The following is a 25,230-nucleotide window of genomic DNA, read 5'->3' on the forward strand; positions in this document are numbered from 1 at the left end:
AGATGAAACAAAAGATGTAAAACTAAAGTGCAAAAGAACAAAAATGGGCTTAAAATGTTAAGTTAACATGTATTTGGCACGTAACGATACGAGGGACGTGCTGGGTATCACACTGAAAATCCATTTTTCAGCTGATGCTGTAAAGACACAGTGGTCAGTGAAATGTTTGAAGTCTGACAGACGTGAATTATTGATACGCTGCATGCCTAAATTATACAACACAGAGGTCTGCAGCCAAAACACCCACACACTGTACCTGCTCTGTGCTCGATACTCACACACATTCACTTCCGTCTTCACATCTTGCTGCTTGGATAAACCACTTCTACAATATACCGATTCAAGCTTCACGTCTTGTCTGCTCATCAGCTGGACGCAGTTATCTCCTGTCTTCACTGGTCGACGTGTCGTTGTGTCTCTGTGTGCGGCACTGACTGTGACTGCCTCGCTTGTGTTTCCTGCTTTAACCTCTTGACTTGCGTTGACCTGCTGTTGCCAATTACAGCTTTACCACAACTCTTTGTCCTCTTTGTTTTCTTTTCGTCCTCCTCCTGCTGTCCTTCTCATCCGCTCCCATTCATCACACATGTAGCGGCTCATAATGTGACAGGCTCTGTTCTGTGCATGGTGCCCTCAGGAAGCATTGGTAGATCAGCTTTATCTCATATAATATGCAGTGATGGACCAAAGCCTTTATGAATGATTGATGGATTAATTGTAGAACAACATGGCTGCACTGGTTAGCATGTTTTAGCCAATAACCTACAAATCATGTATGTTTTACAGTACTGCGAACAGCTCTCCAAAGCAATAGTACTTCAGGATTTCAATGCATTTTTCCTGCAGCCGATTGTTCTCATTCATACCGCAGAAATGTGGCACTTTCCTGTGATGGAAAATACATCAGCGTGAATCCTTATTCACCTTGTATTTTCAAAAACAGGTGGTGAAATACAGCTGCACAATTTATTGAAATATTACATATGGTCACGTGCAATATCCAAATTGCAGAAGCTGCCATTTTTATTAATAAATGCAAAATGTATGACAAGACAGCAGTATAATGAAGTACTTTACTGCTGCAGAGATGCCCTGGCCTACAAAGAAATGTTTCACTAGACTAATGATGTTAATGATCACTCATTAATCAATTAATCACCGTGAAGAATTTTACCTATGAGCACAAATACAGCCAAACGTAACTTGTTACAAACTCGCTTATCAAATATGTCAAAATAAAATTTGAAAATTTGTTTTATTAAAACATAAGTAATTAGTGATTTAAAACATAAAGCAGACATGCTACACATACTGAAATGATTACATTTTAAGCCGTGTAGTAGCCCCGATATGTGTTGGATTTTGTTGGGCCAGTTGTCGAATAGCAACAGACGGGAACAGTCATTATTTTGTGTTTTTGAGTTCATCATGGTGTCTGTTTAATCCTCTTTATCTTTTAACGCCTCATGCAGCCTACTCTGATTTGGCACTGCCTTAAACCCTTAGACTACTAGGGCAAACTCTCTTGTATGCATCAAAGGAAGACATTAAACATAAAAACTTGAAGCTCAGTTCATCAAAACCAGAACGTGGATGAAAATGTAGGTTTGGTCGCTTCTTTCCTGAGAAAAAGAGTTGCTGTATTAATTGACAGTAAGGTTACGGTGATGGAAAGTGACAAGCTCCAAGTTTCTGTGAACTGATTCTCCAAAGAAACCAGTAGTTACTCAGCAGTAATGTAAAGAATATAAAATGTGCAGGTGATGAACTCTCTGGTCCTTCGGGTGAACGTCCCACAGATGACTGTGTCAGCTACTGAAGACCACATGATAGACGTTCATTTTGAAGCATTCAGCCCGTTGTTTTTCCACAGCATCATGTCTGCCTTGTCATTTCAACACCGTGTGAGCGTGCGTGGTGTGTGTGTGCATGTGTGCATGCAGGTGTAGGCAGGGAAGCAGGATGAAGGCCAGCAGTTGACGGTCTGGCTGTAACTCTTCCTCTTGTCGCTTTTACGGCTTTAAAACGAGTCTCAATGGAGCAAAGTATTGAGTCAAATCACAAATATGATGCACAAAATATCAGAGTAAATTGTGGTTTCATCATAAAAAAATAAGTGATGGCCAGTGCAGCGATATTTCTAACAATTGAATTATGTTTGTATGCGTTAATGTTTTCAGTCCTGTTCCTGGGGGCCTCCTGCCCTGCATGTTTTAAATGTTTCCCTGCCCCGACACACCTGATTCAAATAAATGGGTCGTTGTCCGGCTTCAGCAGAGCTCAATGACGCCTGTAAACAGTCCTGACGAGGCTGAATTAGGCAGTGAAAACACCTGTGAAGGTGTACAGGGGCTTTTAAAATCTCACTATAACTCCCGCTGACATCATCAGAGGTTACTTTCTCTGACATAACTCCTTAAAGGTGATCTCGGTTAACTAACCTGTCACTGATAGAAAGCAGATAATAATGTCACATATATTTTAAATTCCAGTTAATGTGTGCGCTCAGTACAGGACATTTATAATATGAATGCAAAATGAAAGTGAGCTGTTTATCTTCAGTTTATCGTCAGTCACAAATAAAACAAGTTAGATTTTCTGTGCAGTTTTCAGTCGTATGATGATCAACTCAAACTGTCACTTTACAGCGGTGACATTACTGAAAGGCTTATCGTCTCTTATGGATCATTTGCTCCCTTCATACACATGCCCTGTCCATTTGAATACAATTATCAGATACTCCAGTCTGATTAGATTGTATGACTGTGTATTGCCTTGTTTGTTTAATTACCATTTGTTGGTGAAACAATGCATTTTCTTTTATTTTGTAAGCGGTTGGCTAATTAAATCTGTAATTTTCTTTATCTCTTATTTTGTATGCATGGGTCTTGATACTTGTTCATCCTGGCAATATCACTGGACTTGTGCCATGACTTTTGATCCTTCACATTTTGCCATGGTAACCATATCATTCCTGTCCCCCCCTCCCCTCCTCCTCCTCCTCCCCGCCCACATCCTCGTCCTCTGTCTTTCGTCTGACTCGCCTGAATAAAAGTTCCCATGATGCACGGTGCCACAACCTCCACTGTTTCGTCGGCTTCGACCCCAGTCACCAATGTTCCTTTCGCTGAATCTGCCGCCTCGAATCAGGTTTGCTCTTTCATTTCAGTTCTCTTTTTATTTTAGCTCAGGAGGTGCTGAGTTCGTAGTCTTTCTTTCATCAGGTTAAAGAAACGCCTGCCTGTAGTGTCACATGTGTTATGTTCACATTTCATCTGTCCTCACTTTTCAGTCTGTCGTGATGTGAGCAAATGAAAACAGCGTTTATTCTGAGAAGGGAACTGTTTTCATCTAAATGTTGTAGTCTGCTGTAGAGCCACTGTCTGTCTCTGTCTTCTGTGTAATCTATGGACATGTAGTTTGTGCTCTGGCCTCGTTAATACCCCTGCTTTAATTAAAATACGTTTATCTTGTTCCAAGTGAATTCCCCTCCACAAAAAGTCCTCATTTGACTTCTCTTTTGTAGATTGGGACACATTGCATGGCAAAATTAGCCAAATAGCATGAAAAAGATAGGAAAAAATATCTTTGCAATATATATATTTTTTCCAATATCCATCGTGATATATTTCTATTATTTACACCGACCATATTTCATGTGTTGATGGAGAGTTTTACTTTTTTTTGTACCTGGTAAGGGGAGACCCTACAGGTGAAGGTGAGCAGGGCATAGTTGATTTCTTACATGACGATGATTATTTCTTCTTTTTACAAGTTTTCTGACATCATGTGTTTAAATATTGTTGCTGTCCAGTGAAAAACGCTTATCTCACTTTCTCCAAAATGTCCACTTTTACAGAGGGAATATCTCTTTCAATCACTATAAATCAGAAAGTACTTTCTGCCACAGAAAATTAATTTTCCGTGTTTGTAGGAATAAAATGTTGTATAAATCAGGGCGTGAATGGTATTTCAACAAACCAGTCTTTAAAAGCAGACAGTTTTAGATAAGAAATGGTGAACAGGGTACAATTTTAACTAATAGATATCACCGTGAAACCTCATCAAGACATCACTTACATGAAGACATTATTTTTCTTTATACAAGTTTCCTCATATTTATTTTTAAACATGCAAATGATGCGATCTAAAAAAAAAAAAAAGCTAAATCTGTTTATTTTTGATGTTTTCTTTCCACTAGTGTGAAAGAAAACATTGGCCACAATCTCAATCTCAAAAAAATTGGTCAGTACATAAAAAAGCATATTTTCACCTGCAGTTTCTCACTAGAATGAAATTATTAACACATAATTGTGTACAATTTAAGTAGTTAAATGGCAGTTGGCAGCTTTATTCCAACAATGATGACACATGTTCTCATTGCTCCTTGACCACTTGATGTGGTGGTTATTTGAAAAAGCATTTTGCACTCTGACTTAATCTCACTGAATCCTCTCCTGCAGGCGACTGATCCAAGATCTGTGTGTCTTTGTGAATTCACTGCTCCTCCTCTCACCCCTCCCTCTCTCTCTTCCAGTAGACCCCTCGGAGCTCCTGACCCCCGATCCAGTGGAGCTCCAGTGCGTTCCCATGGAAACCCATTTCTGTCCCGTCCCCAAACTGCTGGTGGCGGCTCCGGTGGCGCTAAACTCAGTAAGCCTTTCCCGAAACCCCAGTTAAAGTCCCTGACGCCTGCGCACTACCAGGGCGGTCATCTATCTGAATGCAGCAAACAATGTGCCTCACCTACAGTGCACACTGACTGAGCGGCAACGTGAAACTTGTTATAAGATGTAATGAAAGTTAGAAAAGCTGCGATTGTTCACGCAATACAAGCCTGGACGTATTACTGTTGCTTTAAAGCAGCCATCCTGATGCATACTGACTCGATCAGGCTGAGCAATAGAGCTCCCTCCTTCTTACAGCCATACATGCCCACACCTTAAAAGTGCACCAGAAACACACACACACACACACACACACACACACACACACACTAATACACACACACACACACTAATACACACAAACATTTAAGACTAAATGCCCTTTATGGGTTGGAGCCATCACACGAGGCGACCCAACACATTTGACTGTTCCAAAGTCAGAAACTCTAAAAAAGCAAATCTTGGAAATTGAGACCATCCGAGCGGCAAACGGACGTGCCGCCGGTCTACAACCGTCACGTGTTGTCGAAATGAAAGAGTGTTTCATATCATGTCATGTTTACGTTTCCAGATGGCTACAGATGTTTGTGTTGTACTACGTGTCTACCATCAGTTTGTTCTCATGGTCTCATCTCGCCTGATGAGTCGTTGTTGATTTGTTTGTGCCTTTGATTTTTCTGCTCAGCTGCAGAGGAGACTGAGTCCCCCCTCCCTCCCACCCCCCAAAAAAATATACTAAACACTTTAACATCGAAAGATTTTCTTATTTGCAATTGAAGACGATATCTGTTGTTACAAAAATACTGTGCATAAAAATCTAGTAATAACACATCGCCAGTTTTTAAATGTTGATTAAGACTTGAATCAGTTTTTGTCCCCTGCTTTCAGCGTCAGTATCGGATGCTGACGGCGCCGTTTTCATGTAACGCAACAGCCCAAATTCGGATACAATCACTGCGATATAAAAGGAGCCGAGTTGAGAGATTTTTAAGAATGTGGCTCTTAATTTCTTGATTTAAGAAACAAACTGCCTTAAAGCAGCTGAGGTCAAGATTTCTATATTAGGGCCTGTCTCTACTGGTGATAAACCAGACAGCTCAAATTATTAAAATGGATGAATTTGAGGTTGAGGTATCTTTAGTCATGATGTCTGATCAGTGATTGTTTCTTAGTTGTCAAGAATAATTTTTCAGTGAGAGAAAAAGGAAGGTTTGTCCTGTTTCCTGCATGAAGCGATATCCAAACATGGTGTAAAAGACTGACAATCGAGAGGCGTAGAGCCTGATTTCCTGCGTCCAACTCACCTGAAATCATAGTAAACACCAAACAATATTCCTGAGGGTCATATCTAAGATTACAGACTCATATAATTGGCACCTCTCAAACTTTTACACCTGATGTCGGGAGTTATTGCACAAGATTGAAGCTGGATTTGTTGTGCCTAAAGTCTGTGTGTGCCAAGTGGTGGTATATGCAAGGAGCTGCCCCCCAATTCAATGCAATACCTGAATAATTCCTCCAAATAAATGTCTCCCGCTCAAATGCAGAGATGTATTTAAAAAAAAAAAAAGGCCAGTTTCTTGGTGTAATTGTCTCCTTTCATGCGGCTTTTGGATCGAACAAGCGGCACAGAGATTTTTATGTTTCGTGGCTCTTCAGGGAGAAAGCTAAGCACTTGAAAACGTCCTGTCTGCGTTTATAATGTGTCGTCTTTTCTACTGATGTGCCCTTTTTGTCGTCAGACGCGGAGTGTGGCAGCCACAGTCGTTACGGTAAAGCCAGGAGACGGAGGAATAAATCACCTGTTTGATGTTTCATGGTGAAAGAAATTACAAACCGGTTGGAGTTTTGTCGTCCAGACGCCTGTAAGACCTGTGAAATTGAACGTAACAGCTTTGGAAACTGGGCTGAAATCACTTTTATCCAAATTCAAATGTGCCTCTTTCAAGTCTCCTCGAACCACCACTGTCAGTACACTGTAAGAAACAGACCAGTGCTCAAAGATAGATGTGTTATTTGGTACATTATTATTATAACAGTAAATCACCTCTGTACTAGTTTCTTCTCGGAGACAGCTGTGCTGCCTCATCGTTTATGTAAACAGATAAATCAGCGTGTTGTGTGCATACATGAGTGTGTCGACAGAGACAATGAATCACATATTTGGTTAGTTGAAAATGCTGCAGATGTTAAGGCATTTCCCACTGAGCATTATTCATTTTAAATAATGTTATTGTGTCGTGAATGTATCTAATGCAAAAATTACTCATGCCCTTCTAAAAGACAGGCATGTTGAAATGTAATGATTCACTATATATAGACTATTTCTGAGGTCACATAGGTACCATGCTGATACTGTGTTAAGACATATTAAAGTATGTGTATTGTTATATAGATTTATATTTAATGTCAATGAGTGGCGTGACTACTTTTAGAAATATCTTTCACTCTCAGAGAAGGTAGAGCAGAATCGTACATTACAGTACCATTTCCTGCTAGTCAGTTTTTGTACCCCTACCTTTGAAAGAACCCAAAGTGCCCAGAATGCACCTAAACAATGTTATAATCATCGGACAAAATTGAGAAAATCCACTTGTTATGCCTTTTTATTTTTATTTTTTTTCACATGATGTGGATTGGCCGGTTCTCCCCCGTATTTGCAGTCCTTGTTTCTGTTAACTCACACTCTTGGTAACGGTGAGACAGACCATCCCGTAAGAGTTGCTAGTGCTGCTCCCTCACTGGCTTCCCACCCATTAACTGTCAACTGTGTTCAATGGTTGAACGTTACCATCTGGAGCGCCCCGATCAGCGCGCGTCCTTAACTGCAGCGACCTTAAGATGACGCTGAATTGACATAAATGTGTCCTCAAAAGGAATAATACGCGTGTTCGCTGTCTTTTCGGAGTTAGATGAGAAGATCGATACTGCACTCGTATCGCAATTAGTGCAATTATTAGTGTTAACCCAGCTAATGAGAAAAGCACGATGGCTGAAAACGGGGAAATGGCAAGCCTTAAATTGTGTAGCAGTGACAAAATACACATAACAGCACATTGTGTGTTTGTTTAATCAGCACCCAGATATAAAAAAAAGACTCACGGCGGCGGAGTGTTGCATCATCACTGACAGCCGAGTCATTCAACGCTAATTTCTTATCTGTAAGACCGGGGAGATTTCGAACACTCAAACAAAATGGCGGATAGTAAACAGAGCTCTGCAGAGATCAACAGCTGTGCACAGTGAGGTTGCCAGGCAACAAGAACCACAGCTACAGACACTCTGCAGAGAGGTTCTGGGTGGAGGGATCAGCTGTCCGGATGTAAGGGGGTGTTCACACAGAAACTTAGCCCGATTACTTTACTGTGCATTAGCCGATGGCTAGTGAGGACCGGTACACACCAACGCCATCTGTGTGTTTGAGTCCAGGTCAGCACACTGACCTCAGCACTCACCAGAGACTCTGGTTTACTCACAGCAAAGTTCAGTTACATGCACATTTTTTGCTGACCTGGTGTGAATATGCGAAAACACCAACTCCCTCTAAAAAAAAACAAATAGTTGCAATTTGGTTTTTGTACAAATTAAATAAACAAGACATAATGTGTTAATTAGTGAGCTTTATAAGTGTTGTTAGGCGCTTATTATTTTTACCATTGTGCTATAGCTCAGCTTGGTTTTTGAGCCCTATACTGATGTCGATATTTATGTTTTTAAAAAAACTTAAAACAATATATCAGCCGAAATAAATTTTCTTTCAACATAAAAACTAACAAAAAATCTTGTCATGGATCCCCTAGATTTATGACTATGAGCAAGATACATACAACAGATATAATATAAGATATTATAAGCCAATTTATCAGTCTCTTTCTACTATCAAGAGGATTTTTTTCCTGTTTCCAGTCTTAATGTTTAGCGAATCCATCTGTCTCCTGGTTCAAGCTTAATATTTACCATACAGACATGAAAGTGATATCAATCTTCTCATTTACCCTTCAAAAATACAGTGAATGTGCATATATTCCTAAGTATTTATTTAAACTACCATATACTTTTTATCTACACAGTGGATTAAACAGTACGGAGCCCCGTTAAATGCCTGTTATTGTACAGCTGTAAAGAAATGTACTTTTTGGTACTTCTTTACCTGTTTCTGAGTGTTTTGAGCAGAATTGTTCCTCTCCTACTCGATGAAATTGATGATCAGAATGTCCAGACAAATAATTTTGTCTAAATCTCACAGCTTTGAAAGACTAGCTTTGTCCAGCCAAGAAGACCCCCCCCCCCCCTCTCTCTCTTTAGCCTTCGTCTCCTCTCCCCTTTACATCATTATGCCTTCACTAATTGCTGTCCAGCTGGAAAAAAAACAACAGAATACTTGATTAATAAATTGTGCCTGTTGAGGGCATTTGAATTTTTAAGTACACTTAGACGTATGTATTGATGCACAAGAGTGTGTTAGTTAGGGGAATTGTGGTGTGCTGCGAGAAAAAAAAATAGTTTTTACCTCTTTCCCTCTCTCGTTCTCTTGTTACTTCCTTTAGGCCACGTTGTATTTTTCCCATACTGTCATTTATCATCACACTGGAATATGCAAAATGCTCTGATCATTGTGTCCAGTGACCAGATCCTTTAGCATGTGGACAGTTAATTCAGTCCTGAGCATATTTCTGTTGCCCGGGGCACAAAACAAAGGGCCTTATTTCTCGATCACTGTATAAAGATGTGATAGCTGTGTATGAAAGTCACACGTATTAATGGTAAGTTAAACTTTTTTTTATCTGACATTGAAAAAAACACAGCATGGAAATAAATAAAAAAAACTCATTTATACATAGTTAATAGTTTGTGTAGACCGACAAGAAAAAAGATATAATATGAAAATCATTTGTATACAATGATGGAGTCATTGTTAATGGTAATAGTTGCTGTTGCTGTGGCAACAAAATGACAACATGGCTACCTTTCTATTATCCTAATTGTGATTTTTTTCACATTCATTGAAATAACATACAACACTAACTTATTCAAAAAGGGAATGTCTAATTAGTTTGTCTTGTTATCGCAAAGTGATTAAATATTTTGTATGGAAAACTTAAATCCTTGTAATATCCAAAGGTCCTTAGGGGAGATCAGGTGTTTATTTTGTTTTGTTTATTTGACCTTAATTGTATGTTTTTGTTCTTGTACATGGTGTTTTTGAGAAATAAGAATGGACTTTGGCTTTTAAAGCTAACACCTATCTGTCAGGGAGGTGAAGAGGCTTTTGGACTGATTGAAAGATCTTCATCTTTTTCTGTAAAATTCAACGAGTCGGCAATCCTCACCGTTTACCTCCTGCAGACCGAGCGGCCCTCGCTCAGTGTCCTCTGTATGGCGGCGTGAGCTTTCATTAGTGAGTTCTGTTTCCGTTTTGGCCAAGAGAGCGGTCCAGAAGCCTCTTCCTGCCCAGCTGTGCTGGGTGATGTCGATCCTTGCTGAGGTGTATACGAATGTGTGACGTTCACCTTGTTTGCACTTATGTACATAACTATGTCAAAATACTCAAAATTTATTTTGAATAAATATAGATAAAAGAGTTGATTAAAAATCAAATCAATGTATTGTTAATGATATGAGTATGTCTATCATTTTATTACAGTATAAAAACATTTCTTTGTCCTTTTGTTTGTTTGCTAGAGCCCTGTTCTTTGCCAAGCATGACATTGCCTAGCTGTCAATCATGAGTGTTTTGCTTTAAAAAAGCTTTTTTCTGTTCATTTATTTTTGGTTCAATAATATCTCAAACAAGAGAGGTGGATTAGAGGAAGAAATCAGTCTGGAACATGTGTAATAAACCAGTAACCTTGTCCTTTAAATGCTCATCATGAATACACAAGTGCAGGTGCAGTCCAGTGATGCACCAAGTTAAAGCACAGAGTGGCTCCACCTGCAGGCTGGGAAAAAAATCAGACCGGACTAGAGGGACATTGATGTTAGACGTGTTCACAGGGTTTTTAATTCACTTTAATTTTTTGTCATTTTCTGAAATCAGTTGTGCTTTGCCTCCTTGTTGTCATTATCCAAAACAACAATAAATCTGAATTCTCCTCAGGATTTAAGTCAAAATTGCAAACAACCTGGTTTTCCAAATGCTATTCTTGCAGCAGCAGCAACAACATCCTCCTTACGCAACTCTGTTCCTTCAGATTTGGACACGTGACGCTCTTCAATTGCTATTAAAGCCAGCGATTTTGTTGCCATGGCACTTGTCCTAGTGGTGGATTGACTGAGTCATTCTGGTGAATCGGTTCAAAGCCCTCTGACTCCACATGTGGGGAAAAGTACATGTGGAGTGGACTTAAAACACTTCGGGTTTCCAGTCACCAACATGTTTAAGATTGTGATTTTGTTGTGAAATTGATTTTTTTTTTTTTTTTTTTTGCCATTATTTTAAAATGATTCAGTTGTAATTGTGCCTTTATCATGCAAGGTGTAGTTTTCTTGTTACTTTCTACATTCAAATTGACTTAAAACAACAACACATGTATCGAGTGTGTGTAAAAAGTATCCCTTTATTTAAAATCTTTTGTTGGTGAGTCGTTATTAAATCGGGTTCATCGAATGACTAATTGGTAACCTGTGGAAGATGACGAGGGCCAAAGACTGTTCAGGACTAAGCCATATGAAAAACTCTCTCTGACACTCTAGGACAGACTCGAAAGTGACTGCTGTTTCTTAGTCATCTATTGTTTCACTCTGTTTTCTGCTTGTGGTGCTTGTATGTGCTGCTGTGCTACATGCCAATTTATTTTGCAGTGTATAGCTATTAAGAGTAAGTTACTGTGCCTATGATGAGTTCTGCGATTTCTGTTTGACCTTTAATAAAACTCATAATTGTGATCCTCCTGTGGTGTTTTGTTGTCCGTTCCTGCACTGATATTAGTATGTAACATAGATCTGCACGGTATAATGAAATATTGCATATATAACTGCAGTTCCACTCTGTTAAAGCAAGAGTTTTAATAATTACTTATGAAAAAGATGTAGGCTAATACCTACAATGTCTAGGACCATGAGACAAACCTAAAATCTGTATGTCATACACCTAATAACAGTTTGAAATGTATCTCACTGGCCTTTCTCATTTAAAGTTTCAAGTCTGTTGCATCTATAACCACACCTGCCTGGGATGTAACGGTGTCCTGACATAACCTGGAGTACACTTATACATCACTGTAGCAAAGAAAGTCAAGGGAGGACAGCTGGTGTTAGATTGTCTTAATCCAATTAGAAGGTATGCCCACTAGGACACCTACTCAAGCCCTGAGGGGTAAGTGATTTTTTTTTCTTTTTTTTTTTTCTGGTGATCTATTTTCTAAGTCTGATTTAATTATTTTTTTTAAAATTGCCAGGATAATCTTTCAAAGTTCCTTAATTTTTTTTTTATCTTTCCATCTTCTCCTGAAAGAAAAAAGTAAAGTAAAAAAGCAATAAAGGGACTTACAAAGATTAACCTAGCAAAACTTTTTTTACCAGAAGCCAAATCATACTCAGAAGAAGAAATAATTTAGATCAGACTTAGAATAATTGATCACCAGAAGAAAAAAAAATTCTCCCTTGCTCTTTAGGGCTTCCATAGACACCCCTTAAGTTTATTTGTATTCAATTCAAATGGTTGACTCTACAACTGTTATCACAGATTATTATTTTTATTCATTATTATTTTATTGCATGACCTTTAATCTGAAAGCATCTGACTAGTAGGTGGTAAAACACATAGATTAGAAATCAAAATGTTCTTCTTACTTTAGTGGTATTTTGAAGTCCTAATACTGACTACCATGAGATATAATATATTACCCGTGTATATAAATATAAACTTGGTGATAGGAGTCGTGATTTTTCTATTATCAGGGCTAGAAGATGCTTTTATTCTGAAACCAGCCTTGCCGGAAGTCGTGTTGTCGTTACCGGAAGCGAGGCTGTTAGCTTCAGGAAATCAGTTGGTGGAAAAAAGCTTTCCTTTCTGTAATCAAGCCTCCCCAGCACAGAGTCAAACATACACCGGAGCAGCAGCAAACCATAGCCAATGGACCCTCGGATTACAATATTTAAGCTGCGGTTTAGCCATCGATAGCACGCCCGGGTGCCGAAGCGCTGGGCCGGGCCGGAACCAGAACCAGGCCCGGACGGACGGACACAGCCAGCGCTGCGTTTTGCGACACCGGCGGGCTGCCTATGTGTGTGTGTGAGTGGGAATTGGCATGCTGTCTGTAGGGGAAGTGTAGTGTGTATCACCCCGTCTTGCTGTCTGTAGCTAGGCAGCAGGTCCGCCGGTGAGAGCCCGGTACTTGTGCTCCACAGATCGGATGTAAAGGCTTGAGGCGCGAGCATGGGACAGCGTGAATTTAGCCAGAAGCGAGCTAGCTTTCACGCTAGCTAACGCCAGAGTTAACGTCAACGGACATCAACTTTTACTCGCTAGCTAGCGAGGCAACGGAAGAAAAACGAGTATGAGCGCCACACCCGGGTTTATGTGAACGAAGGAGAGTTATTTTTACATCGCCTTGCATTTTGTCAGTTCGCTTGCTAGCTCTTTAAAAAGGCCTGATAAATGTTTCTGGAGCGAGTATAGCAGTGTAGCTAAGTCGTTAGCCGCTACGTTAGCCTGCCTCGACCGCCCCAATGAAAGAATACAAAGTGGTCGTGCTGGGCAGCGGCGGCGTCGGCAAGTCCGCGCTGACCGTCCAGTTTGTCACCGGCACCTTCATCGAGAAATACGACCCGACCATCGAGGACTTCTACCGAAAGGAGATCGAGGTGGACTCGTCGCCCTCCGTGCTGGAGATCCTCGACACGGCGGGGACGGAGCAGTTCGCCTCCATGAGAGACCTGTACATAAAGAACGGACAGGGCTTCATCCTGGTCTACAGCCTGGTCAACCAGCAGTCATTCCAGGTACCTGATGTGCAACACACCTTAGCTCACACACAGGTGGACACTGGTCATAGCTAGGTAGTAAATCAGGGCAGTTGGGGTGTGATTCATGCTGTACTACCCAGGTAATGAGTGCTGCTAATGGCTGAGCCCTGCACCATCAGATCTTCACTTTAAAGACTGTAATCAGTTTGGTCAAAGATGTGAATATTTGATTTAGGGATGTTCATTTAAAGCCTGTGGTGCTGTGGTAGCAATCTGTAGTCATTTGTGGTACCTGTTGTGTTGCAATACAGTAATTGCGTAGACTCTGCAATGTATTTGTAACTTCAGTGACAAATAATGCCTGAAAATTATTCTGAAAAGGAGGAATCAGTGCTCAATTGATTCACTGCACAACAAAGTGATTTTAAGGGACATTATAGAGAGCATGACAGACATTTAAACATCGTACAAGGAAGCTCATGGAGACTTGTTTTTAAACAAACCCACATAATGTAAAACATCTATAAACTGGCTAAGCTGTCAGACAAAGAGGCCACATCTTTGCCTCGTAGTAACCAAAACGTTTCAATCTGGCCAAACTATATTTTAACAAAAAAGTCAAAGTAATGAAATGGCATTTAAAAACAAGAAAAAATACCATGATTAACATGTTTGATTAAGACAGCGATGCTTGTGTAATGATGAAGTTAAACAAGGGAAGGTATCATGATATGATGTGTCCTAAATTCATTGCTATGTACTGGTTGTTTACTATATGTAATACTTTCTAAATCTCAATGATTGCAGTTTTTGCGGTATAAAATACTTCACTTGAGTGTTTTCTACTGACAGGAAATGATGCAATACCAAACATCCAAGTGCAACTTGTCATCGGCAGTTAGTTTTACACAGAGAAAGAAACATAACATTTATTTGTTGATTTAAATCTTCATTCACCCTTTTTCAACACCAACTTTATACTTGTTCTAAGTATGCACACAGACTTGTCCAGTATGAATGAACTTCATGTTAAAAATCTGTTTAAGGAAAAGTTTGAAGCATGGATGGAAGTGCAAAGCAACCACATTGGCCTCTCATATCCTCTCCGTCTTCATCTTTTAGGACATCAGACCAATGCGAGACCAAATAGTGCGAGTGAAGCGCTTCGAGAAGGTGCCGTTGATCCTGGTCGGGAACAAGGTCGACCTGGAGTCTGAGCGTGAGGTCGCTGGGTCAGATGGTCGTGCTCTGGCTCAAGAGTGGGGCTGCCCTTTTATTGAAACTTCTGCCAAGAGCAAGACTATGGTGGACGAGCTGTTCGCAGAGATCGTCCGACAGATGAATTATTCCACGCTGCCGGAGAAGCAGGAGCAGTGCTGCACAGCCTGTGTGGTACAGTGAGGAAGAGGTACAAGCACTTCCATTCCTATCTTCCACTGCATGCTTGCATTCATACTCGAGCTGTGCCAAAGAGCTCACAAACACAGCACTGTTGGCCGCTCACTTATTTTACAAAATGTGATAAAATGTCCCTGCAGTGGCTGTGTAGAAACGGTTCACAAGCTGAGGAGAAATGTGACACATGGATGACTGTGTGGCGTTTTCAGTGCAGTGTAAGGGAGAGGAGAGGAGAGGTTTGGAAGTGAGAACGACGAGTGGGTGGTGCCGCTCCGCGCAAACCGTTGGTTTAGCTTGTTATCATAAGATCGCAGAAAGTATGTGGCATGAAGAACTGAGCAGCTCGGGGCCGAGAGGGAAAAGACCCTGAAGAGCAGGGACTAATGAAGCAGACAGCCCTGTGAGCCGAGCCGTACAAAGAGGAAAATGTGACATCCTGAAAAAGAAATTATGTTCCAAAACAGGAAGTTCACTTAGATCCAGTGACAGATGTTGCCTGTTAACCACTGCCCACACAGATGCACACAGAGAAAGCCAGTTCCAGCCATTTAAACCTGTTTGTTTTCTCTCTCTCTGTGCAGATACATCATCTGTCTGGATCACCACGAGGATTTTGATGAAACATGAACTTGGACAACCTGACTTTTGAGCCTAAAGACAAAAACTTGCCGCCTAAAGCCGGTTAAGTTTCTGTTCAATGTGGTTTCTGACTGTCTATCACAGAGCATCTGACAGGAAAGACGTCGGTCCTATTTTTGATATCATAACTGTTTAAAGACGTTTCTGCTGCAACCTTAACGGCCTTTGCGATGACCCAGAATGGAGTCAGACAGACAGACAGACTTTTAATGAGCGAGAACGGCCATCTGTGAATTTCAGTCTTTTTTTCCCCCTTTTAGTCTAAAGTATCCTTGAAATAATAAGCAGGAGTGTTTGTGAGGTTGCAGCTTCTTTTTAAAGCTGCTTTAATCTCTATTATATACTTTATTATTACTTGTATTATGTCTCAAGTTTGGAATTTGACAAAGTATTTCATAGTATTGAAACATTTTGACTTTTAAGCATGCATACTTCGACCAGTTTGCTGCTGCCCAGGTATACTGCCCGCTTTATTTTGAAAATCTCGTCTAAAATAGTTACGTTAACAGGCAGAGACTGCAGCAAGTCTGACCTACAGTAGAATTTTTTTTTTTTAGCTTCTGGAAACATAGACAGGATGTTCGACTTTGTGGATTAACCCTGTAACGTTTCCATCAGTCCACTCTGCCGCCCTGCGGTCCGAGCATTTACCTTTTTCACCATCGCAGTAGCCTGAAGCAGCTAAACTCATCTGAAAACACGCATGCTCGAAATTGAAAATGTTCCACTAAATCAACTTGAAGTGATAAGGAAGAGCCATTTTACTGTTTTTAGCCTGAATTCTGTCAGAGTCTCTGCAAGGCATGAATCTCGTGGACGCAGGTCTTCCATTTTCAGTTTTCTCGAGGAGTCTCTGTGGGAAGATGATTTTGGAACGACCAAAGGAAGCTCACAGTGCATATTTGTGTTTGACTACATGACGTGTGTTGCTTTAAATTCAGGAGACGCTGATTTTCTTGTCATCAAGTAACTCCCGCTGCAATGTGGTTTGATAAAAGTTCTGGCACAGTTAATCAGATTTAACTTTTTTTCTTTTTCTTATAGTAACATATTTATTAAAATCTAATGACATGGGTAGCCAGTTTTAAACTCTTAATTTTATACTAGTTTTCGCTTTTTGTGACTTTTCAGGATACATGGTACATTGTTCTTTGGGGTTTTTGTTATTTTGAAGCTGAGGATTTAACAGAGCCTTAAATAATTTCTGTTGCACCCTGGTCTCATGTCTCTTATTTTTTATTCTGGAAGATAAACAGTTGTCATCGTTTGGTAATAAACATGCTGGCCTTTCTGCTTTTGTCATGAGGAAAAGCTTTACAGTTTTATCTTGGATTGATACACAATCACTTTTGCGTGACTAATGCGTTTTCCTCCTGCTGACCGATCATTCCTGCCTGGTAACAAAATGTTACGGGTTGAATTTTTCCCACTGGTCATGTTCACTCACTGTCCCACCTCACTGCCTCCAGTTTGGGATCCGTTCTTACATAGAAAGGGAAGTAATGAAAGTAGCCTCGGCTACTTGGCCATGCTACTATGAAAGATATAAACCTTGTGTTAAAGCGGCTATAATCAATGTTTTTATAATATAAACATCACATGAATGTGACAATATAAAGGGGCCTTTCGTAGTGATGAACCTACAGAGAATTATCGCCTTAATCTGCGGTTCACCTCAGTTTTATAGTGAGTTACAGCTCATTTTTTTAGCTGTCCAACACCAACACGGCGATATCAGACTGCATTTTGGTTTCATATCATCTTTTGTGACCACCACAGGCAGCTGTTTTCAGTGAAAAAACCCCCTCTAAACCTCGCTTTACACTACCTCCACACCACCCAACAACAGACGAGCACAGTTAGCGACTAGCTGGTGAACACAGCGGAGCTATTAGCAGCTAAAGAGACAGCGAGGAGGAAATACTGACAAAGTAAAAGCAGTCCTAACGCAGGCAAGTAAAGACAGCCAGATAGTTTTCTGGTTCCCTCAGTCGCAAATAACAACACATGACAAAATTGTAAAAGGCAATTATATCGTTCAATAGTGATTACTTTGTGCAATCCACGTTTTTATGCCTCTGCATCGGCGCCCATTCGTCTGTCTCATTCGTGTGAAGGCAATATGTCAAGAAAGCCTCGAGGGAATTTCTACAAATTTGGAACAAACATCCACTTAGACTGGAGGATGATCTGTTGAGTTTGAGTGGTCAAATGTTACTGGTTCCCCATGAAACACATTTTTTTTGACACTCTACTTGGATAAAATGTGAAAAAGGTGAAGACATTTTATCACCAAAAGCTCAGAGGTGACCATCTTTAGAGATCAGTTTATAGAATAAGGCTTTTTTTTTTTTTTCATGATATCAAAATGTCCTTAGTGGGGCAGAGCACCCAACAAAAGTTGAGCTCATAAGAGGAAACGGTGCACCTGTTTCCTCTTATGAGCTCAGTACTTGCCCTTTATACATTCTGAAAGGTTGCTGTTATTGTTCCTTCTGTCTCTACTCGCCACAAAGAGATACCTTCATAATTCAAGTGTAAAGAGAGAGGGGACAAAATCCACTCTCCTGTTTATGTGCAGAAGTGATGAGACTTCAGCAGTGAGACAGATCAAGTGAGTATCTGTCAAAGTTTTAGTCTTTTAGTGTGAAATTCTCTTTGTGTTTCATCTGCCAGTGTTTTCTTGCTGAGCCACAGAGTGTTAGGAACACAACAAATACTTACAACATTGTATCATTTCCAGTATGCAGCCCAGATTTACACGGTGTGTGTCTGTGGATTTGACCCCTATAGAGAAAACAAGGAGTTAAAATGTTGAAGCTACATTGTCTAAAAATACCGACCCTCAAAAACAGGCTACACTTTCCACTTCCTCTTTGCTGTGTGTGTGTGTGTGTGTGTGTGTGTGTGTGTGTTTTCATGCACCAGGCTGGCAGAGTGCACTCGTCTTGATGTGTGCTTTTTTTTTTTTTTTTCATTTTTGCATTTTCTGTCACACATGGCACTGCTGTAGTTTTCACATCCCACGGAGCACAAAGCTGGCTCTTCATCCTCTCGCTCTGCGGTTGTCAGGTGGAGCTGCCGGCTGCTCGCTGAGCCTCTGCATCCTTCACTGAGCTGGCAGCGGCTCCTGTGTGAGGAAGAGGAGGGCGGGGGTGTGGGGGGGCTGACGTCTCTGAATCAGCAGGGTCACCACAGCTCCTTCCAAGCTCCTCGAGGGAAGAATAGGTAATTTTGAGTGTCTTGTCCTGGTTCCTGCTGGGTTTATCTCTGTACATACCACAAGAGAGTTTTTACAAACAAAAACTGCCACAGGCCGCCGGCCTATCAGCTGCCTGCAGTGGACAGCAGGTGCCAACAAGCTGCAATAAAACACTCATCTTACACCAAAACACAAGGATCACTAAGAAAGTGAGACATCTGTTTATGTTGTAGGTCAGAATGATTTGGCATTTCTGTCTTCTCTTTGTAGTGTTGAATTAGACCAAAGTACATTGTAATTTAGTGTATTTATTTATGGATTAATTAATTAAATTGTTATATATTTTATTAGTTCCCATTTTAATAGTCGTGTTGGGCATCAAATAAATGCTTCATGAGTATTTCCATGACACTTCATGGTCCTCCATACATGAATCAAGGTCCCAGAGATTGCAGGCTAGAAGAAGTTTGAACTGAGTTAAATATAGTTGACAAGTCACAAGACCAGTGACAAGGTTGCTTATAAGCATGCAGCAGTAGTCAGATACTTTACTTACATAAGGTAATTCAACAATGTAAAAATACTCTATTTCAAACAAGTATCCTGAAGAGTGACTTCAACATTTTTTACACATTAAAGTGTGTTCACAGGTCTCGAGGAGCACTACTGCATATGTGAAGAAAAAACTAGTGTAACTAACTGCTCATAATGCAGTAGTATGGCTTCTGTCACGTATTGGTCACTGTCAGATTATCATAAAGGATCAATGATGAGTGATTTTTATTGTTTCTTGTATTTTATTAATTATGTGTAAGCACAATTTTACATTGCAGCTCCAGTGTAGCTAGAAAATAATAATAATATAAGCTCATTGTGGTTTTTTTGTTTATTACAGCTTTATCTGAAAAGTGATCAGGTACTTCAGTTCAGTTCAGATGTTTATGATCCCACAAGAGAACAACATCAAGTCGACATGAAAGCATGAATCAAAAAGACAATAAAGTAATTAAACTATTCAAAGAGCTCTGGTCTTTCACGTGCACTGCGGAGCAGAAGGTTCATGTGATAAAGCAAACTACAGCAATGAGAAAAGTTAAAGATAAGAGCGGAGAGGCTGTATTTGAATATGTTTTATTGAACATTGATAAATGAACAAAGACGACTTGCACCAATGTTTTTACAGCAGTTAAACACATCTTTATGGAGTACATCTAAAGTAATCTCACATGTAACTGGATTCAGCCCTTTAGTGCCCCAGTCACCTAGACGTCTTTTGACCTACATGTTCCCTCTGAGTTCATGCGAGGCGGCTCGTCAGCGAGGGCGTACGAGGTCAAAACAAGACCAGCGGTGATAATTTGCCCCCCCGGAGCCCAGCTGTCAGTGTCAACCACAAACTTTAATGCCCTGATTCCTCTGCAGAGCTCTGTCAGCAGCTTCGTTCTTGTACACCTGCATGCTTCAGGTACAGGAAGTCTTTACATCACACGCTACACACATTTTTATGCTGTACTTTCCAAGCTTTGCTTTGCTTGTCGTAAATTTCAAAGGACAGCAACTGTGACAGGGCAACTTATTCACTGTCACCGAAGGGCCTCGGTCCAAAATGAGGAGCAGATGTTCAACTCAAACTAATGGCAGACACAGTTTATTCTCAGAGGTTCTGTGTCCCAGGTGTTGAGACAAATGACTCTGGATGTCTTCTGGAGGGACATATTGGCCCAGAAAAATATATGAAGTGGGTTTGTGGTGGACTGAATCTGTGCTAAGGTTGTCACAATATCCTTTCCCTGGTTAATGGTCCAACTTCACCCTCAGCAGCAAGTTTTACTCATAAGGCATACTTTGTTTGGGCCTAATGCTGCAGAAATAATGTACTTTTCATGTAAGTAAGGTGGGAACTGGGGATGGGATCACAGGAGGAACTTTGTTGGTGACCACTAACTGTTGGCAGCAACATTTAATTAATTGATTGGGGTGGGAATCACAGAATAACTCTCTACACTATGTCTGTGCAAGAAGAAGAAGAAAAAAAGGAAGGCAAAATGCAGGAATTATGTATTTATTCACCGCATTGTGATTAATTTTACAGAGTTTGAAATGAACTGACATGAAAAAGTGCGTAGAGTCCGTGCTTAGTTTCTCTTTATCACACAGCAGTGTTTTTCACACTGTGCTTTGGGCTCAGAGGTGCTGGTGTGAACGGGGCTGAAGATAAAAGGAGTAGTAAGACAACACTCGACACTGTTCAGCTTGACTTCAAAGCACTTTTGTGCTTAACCCAGGGCTAGTAGAAGAACAGTGTGGATCATATAGCCCTGGGCATAGGCTAACCTTGAGTTTACAATATGTGTGAGAAAGGGCTAAAGTGAAGACTACAACTTGTCCTTGGCCATGATATACTTTTTTTCTTCAAACTGCACTGATTTGGTTGCGTCTGTTTTCCTTTTTCAGTAAGATCTCATCACCTGTTAGTTTGGTTTTGTTATATATTTTTTAGCATGTAAATTAAGGGGAAGACAAAATGTCATTTCAGTCTGATTATTGGGCTCAAATAAAAAAAAGCACAAAATTATAGTAGCCTAAATTAACCAAGTAAATCAAGTATTTTCATTCTTAATTAACCATCATTGTGCAGTGACTATGATTATGAAAACTGATGCAGATGAGTTTTTTATTATATGCACAAAAAAACATGCACTCTGAGGCATCACAGCTGAGATTTAAACTGGTGTTTCTTCACACTGCAGCCTCATTCACATGCAGTGTGAGACAGTGGCAGCTCCAGGCCTCTGGGGGGCAGCAGTGCGGGGTTTTCTTGCAGTCAGGGCTGTGACGTCATCGGTTCGAAGCGGAAGTGGCAGCAGGATGACGCTGAGCTGTCAGAGGCAGAGGAGCAGAGGAGGCTGTCAGGTGTTTCAAAACACTTGAAAACCAGAACATTTAACAGTTTTATTCGCGCAGGCATGAAGACAGTGTTTGTGACGGTCGGAACCACGAGCTTTGATGAGCTCATTGAAAGCATCACGACGCCAGAGGCCGTTCAGGTGAGAGAAGAAGGTGGTGTTGAAGTGAGCTAGCATGTTGCTAATTTCCCTTAAATGCTGCAGAATGACTCCTGAAGTTATACTACTTTATACTGCTACGACGTATTATGTACACTCAGTCTCAAGGAAATTAAAGTAGAAATACCACCATAAAGTACTCAGTATTCATTATGCAGACTGGCCCCTTGTCAGTGTTGTATTGTATTATCTGACCATTATTTTTAAATGTATTATACTGTTGGGTGGTTTAATCTATAAAAATGCATCATATTTTCTAAAATGATAACATAATATTCATGTAAAATCTCAATCTGATAAGTAACTCGTCACCATAGCTGTAAAATAAATGTATTTTTCATTCTGAAATGTCGCGCAGTAGCTACAATTATAAAGTTGCACAACATGGATATGGACAAGTAAACAAATACCACAAATTTGCAGGCTTGTCTTCCTTGTATACTAGTTGCTCATCACAAACCCATGCTGTGCAGTCAACCAGTGTTAAAACGTTATGAACTTTATTTAAAATTTCAATGGAGATCCCAAACTAATAAAGATATCCTAATTGTCGGTATAAATTTGGGGTAAATGAGTAAAAAAATGTTAAACAAGTTCATTAGTATTTGTCAGAATAATGCAGCCTGAAAACAAAGTCTCTGTCATATGGCTTCAGCTGGAACAAGCTGATACGGTGTGTCATAAGAGAATATTTTGAACCTTAAAGCTGTGTAAATACTACGAAAACTGTATGTTAAGAGGTTAAAACATGCTACGCAGATACTGTACCTGTATGAAAGTAGAGCTTGGTTTTGTTTGAGTGCTGATCATCTGTGTAAAAAGAACAGCCGTAACATAAGAAACATGAAACCAAAGCTGTGATGCTGTGAGGTGTCAGGTGTTGAAGCTGCATCGAGTGTTGGCACAGGTGACGGAGTCCTGCTCTTTATCTGGATGTCAAGATACTTCATGATAACATGGCTTTATTATACAAATAGTGCTTCTTTATAAAACACAATTTCTCCCCCCTACAGGCTTTAAAGGCTCGTGGTTATGAGCGTTTGGTTCTTCAGGTTGGTAGAGGATCTCTTCTTCCAGATGCTGACAGCTGTCCACACATCAGACTGGAAGCATTTAGATTCAAAGACTCTATCGCATTAGACATCCAGAAGGCGGACCTCGTCATCAGCCATGCAGGTCAGTAAAATATCAGAAGCCTTTAGCACAATTTCAGCACAATACACTCCGTGTTGACTCATGAAGGAGTAAATATTGGCTGCATTTAAATGTAATCTTTTGATGATGATGCTCTGCACGTCAAACTGCTGTCTCATTATGTGGCCTTTTAAAAACATAATGCTCATTAATAATCATTCAAAGAGTGAGTCAGCCAATGCAGATAGTGCTCGCGTCTGTTGCCGGCCCGGAAGACATTAATGACGATGTGGAACTCAAAGGAAAAGCAAATACAGGTCTGTCAGCAGTGTGCAAACATTAAACAGGAAACTGATGATTAACACAGCGGAGCATCAACAGCAGACAGATACAGAATGAGGGCATCAGAGGAAGTAGAGCAAACCATCATAAACAGGATGATGTTCAGTCAAGTGTGTTAATGAGGCGAAATCTGACCTGAGGATCAGACGATTAATACGTACCAAAGGATCATACAACCCCAATTTAAAAAAAGTTTTTTGTTACTGACTGATCAGTGACTGATTTGTCAATAAGGAAAGTATCGCATTGTGTTTAATTATGTTTAGTGGCATCCCAACTTTTTGGGAATTAGAGTTGTGTTAATGTTTCTGTAGTCTGACCCAGTTTACTGTAAATTATATACAGTTAAAACACAGCAATAAGGGCTGTCGCATTATCAGGTTTTCACTACATGATTATCATGGCTGAATTCACAATGACAATAATATGGCATTATCTATTTACATTTGAAAATAAAAATGCTAGCAAACCAATGTATTGTTACCTTCACTGCGTGTTTTGTGTCTTTTTTGGGAAAATAAACTACCCTCAAAATAAACTACCCTTAAAATAAACTACCCTTAAAATAAAGCGCACAAAAACAACATTAACACTCAATTACTAGTTAAAATGCAACCAGAGGAATACATAAATGAATGATGCACATGGCCGAATATATCTGCTGAATTATTTAGATGATATTATTGTTGTGTATTATTAACTCGATATAAATATTTAATTTTTTAATCACAGTTATTGTGATATTGTGACAGACATCGCTTACAGCAATATGAAAGAGCATGTTTTTGAAACTTTTGAATCTGTCACACTGACCCAGTTGCAGTTGTTTTTCCTTCTGGGTTTAAATTTTCCAACAACATAAAGCAAAAACACTTTGGCATCATGCAACATTAACAGTTGAAATGAGCCTTATCATGAGCTAAACTACCCACAAACAAAAAAAAACTGCTGCTGATGATACTAACATGTTGTTTTCAGCCCTATCCGTGTCACGGTGTTGTTCACCTCCATGATTAGAAGCAGACTGAGTTTAGTTCGAGTCATGAGTGAGGAAGGATCTTGTTTTTCTCCTCAGGGGCAGGAAGTTGTTTGGAGGCGCTCGGTGCAGGCAGGCCTCTGCTGGTCGTAGTCAATGACAAGCTGATGAACAACCACCAGCTGGAGCTGGCCAGACAGCTACACATGGACTCACACTTGTTGTACTGCACATGCAGGTATGTGTTTCTCACATGTACATGTGAGTGTATTTAGCTAAATGAAAGTAACACACAGTTTGTTTTTTTAAAATCTTCCAGCACCCTGACAGAAACACTGAGGACCATGGATCTCTCTGTTCTCCAGCCCTTCATGCCCGGACAGCCGAAGCATTTTGCAAACTTCCTCGACAAAGCTCTCGGTGTTCAGTGAGACTTTGATTTCACAGGACTGTTTATTTTATGTTACACTAAAGTTTGATGATGTTGCAGTAGATTATGATGCCTGGTTCTCGCATTGGAGTGTTTTCTATTTTTGTATGTGGTGATAATATATCTCTTAATCTCACATCCTTGTGTGTGCTGTGAATTCATATCTTTCGTTCTAGATTTTGCTTTTTTAAAAGTTTATACAAGGGAAAGAAAAAGAAAACTTCACCAGCCTGAGGGGGTTTGAGTCGAACACGCTGCAGTTCAGAGAGTTGAAGGCAGAGCTGCACTTTGAGATGGAACAAAGGCTTCATTGGTTCAGAGCAGCGAAGACAAAGAACCGCTCAGTCTTCAAAACCAAAGTTAGGAATGGAAGTCCCTTCAAAAGGTCTTGACCTAGACGATCCACGGCCTGAAAGCCGAGTTCATCCTTCGAGTGTGGATGTTACTGTTAATGCATTTTCAGTTCTTTA

General features: G+C 40.2%; 3 protein-coding genes across 6 annotated transcripts in view; all 3 read left to right on the forward strand.

The window, feature by feature from the left end:
* Window positions 1–11,552, forward strand: part of mbnl3 (muscleblind-like splicing regulator 3) — a 32,711-nt gene extending 21,159 nt beyond the window's left edge. For 2 of the 4 annotated variants that reach the window (XM_084353295.1, XM_084353296.1), the window contains exon 7: window positions 4,538–11,552. In XM_084353295.1, coding sequence (XP_084209421.1) covers window positions 4,538–4,680 — 143 coding nt within the window. In that variant the 3' untranslated portion in view covers window positions 4,681–11,552. Of the gene's footprint in view, window positions 1–3,055; window positions 3,151–4,537 lie in introns of all 4 variants that reach the window. The other 2 variants (XM_084353298.1, XM_084353297.1) reach the window with 2 other exon arrangements.
* A 1,057-nt stretch (window positions 11,553–12,609) lies between these two features.
* Window positions 12,610–16,823, forward strand: rap2c (RAP2C, member of RAS oncogene family). Its single transcript, XM_084353203.1, has 3 exons — window positions 12,610–13,610; window positions 14,697–14,982; window positions 15,554–16,823. The coding sequence occupies exons 1-2, from the start codon at window positions 13,338–13,340 to the stop codon at window positions 14,973–14,975; spliced, it is 552 nt and encodes a 183-aa protein (XP_084209329.1). The 5' UTR covers window positions 12,610–13,337; the 3' UTR covers window positions 14,976–14,982; window positions 15,554–16,823.
* Window positions 16,824–21,653: 4,830 nt separating this feature from the next.
* On the forward strand, window positions 21,654–24,896 carry LOC311256849 (UDP-N-acetylglucosamine transferase subunit ALG13). Its single transcript, XM_084352227.1, has 4 exons — window positions 21,654–21,860; window positions 22,892–23,054; window positions 24,430–24,568; window positions 24,650–24,896. Exons 1-4 carry the CDS (start codon window positions 21,780–21,782, stop codon window positions 24,759–24,761), a joined length of 495 nt encoding a protein of 164 aa, XP_084208353.1. The 5' UTR covers window positions 21,654–21,779; the 3' UTR covers window positions 24,762–24,896.
* The last annotated feature ends 334 nt before the right edge of the window (window positions 24,897–25,230 follow it).

The sequence above is a fragment of the Pagrus pagrus genome (assembly GCF_965226575.1).
Source record: "Pagrus pagrus genome assembly, chromosome: 5".
NCBI lineage: Eukaryota > Metazoa > Chordata > Actinopteri > Spariformes > Sparidae > Pagrus > Pagrus pagrus.

Excerpts from the sequence above, each read along its gene's own strand:
- rap2c (XM_084353203.1), top strand. The coding sequence starts at position 13,338 with ATGAAAGAATACAAAGTGGTCGTGCTGGGCAGCGGCGGCGTCGGCAAG. Across the intron at positions 13,611-14,696 it reads TCAACCAGCAGTCATTCCAG|GACATCAGACCAATGCGAGA; the intron begins GTACCTGATGTG and ends TTCATCTTTTAG.
- LOC311256849 (XM_084352227.1), top strand. The coding sequence starts at position 21,780 with ATGAAGACAGTGTTTGTGACGGTCGGAACCACGAGCTTTGATGAGCTC. Across the intron at positions 21,861-22,891 it reads CGACGCCAGAGGCCGTTCAG|GCTTTAAAGGCTCGTGGTTA; the intron begins GTGAGAGAAGAA and ends TCCCCCCTACAG. Across the intron at positions 24,569-24,649 it reads TTGTTGTACTGCACATGCAG|CACCCTGACAGAAACACTGA; the intron begins GTATGTGTTTCT and ends AAAATCTTCCAG.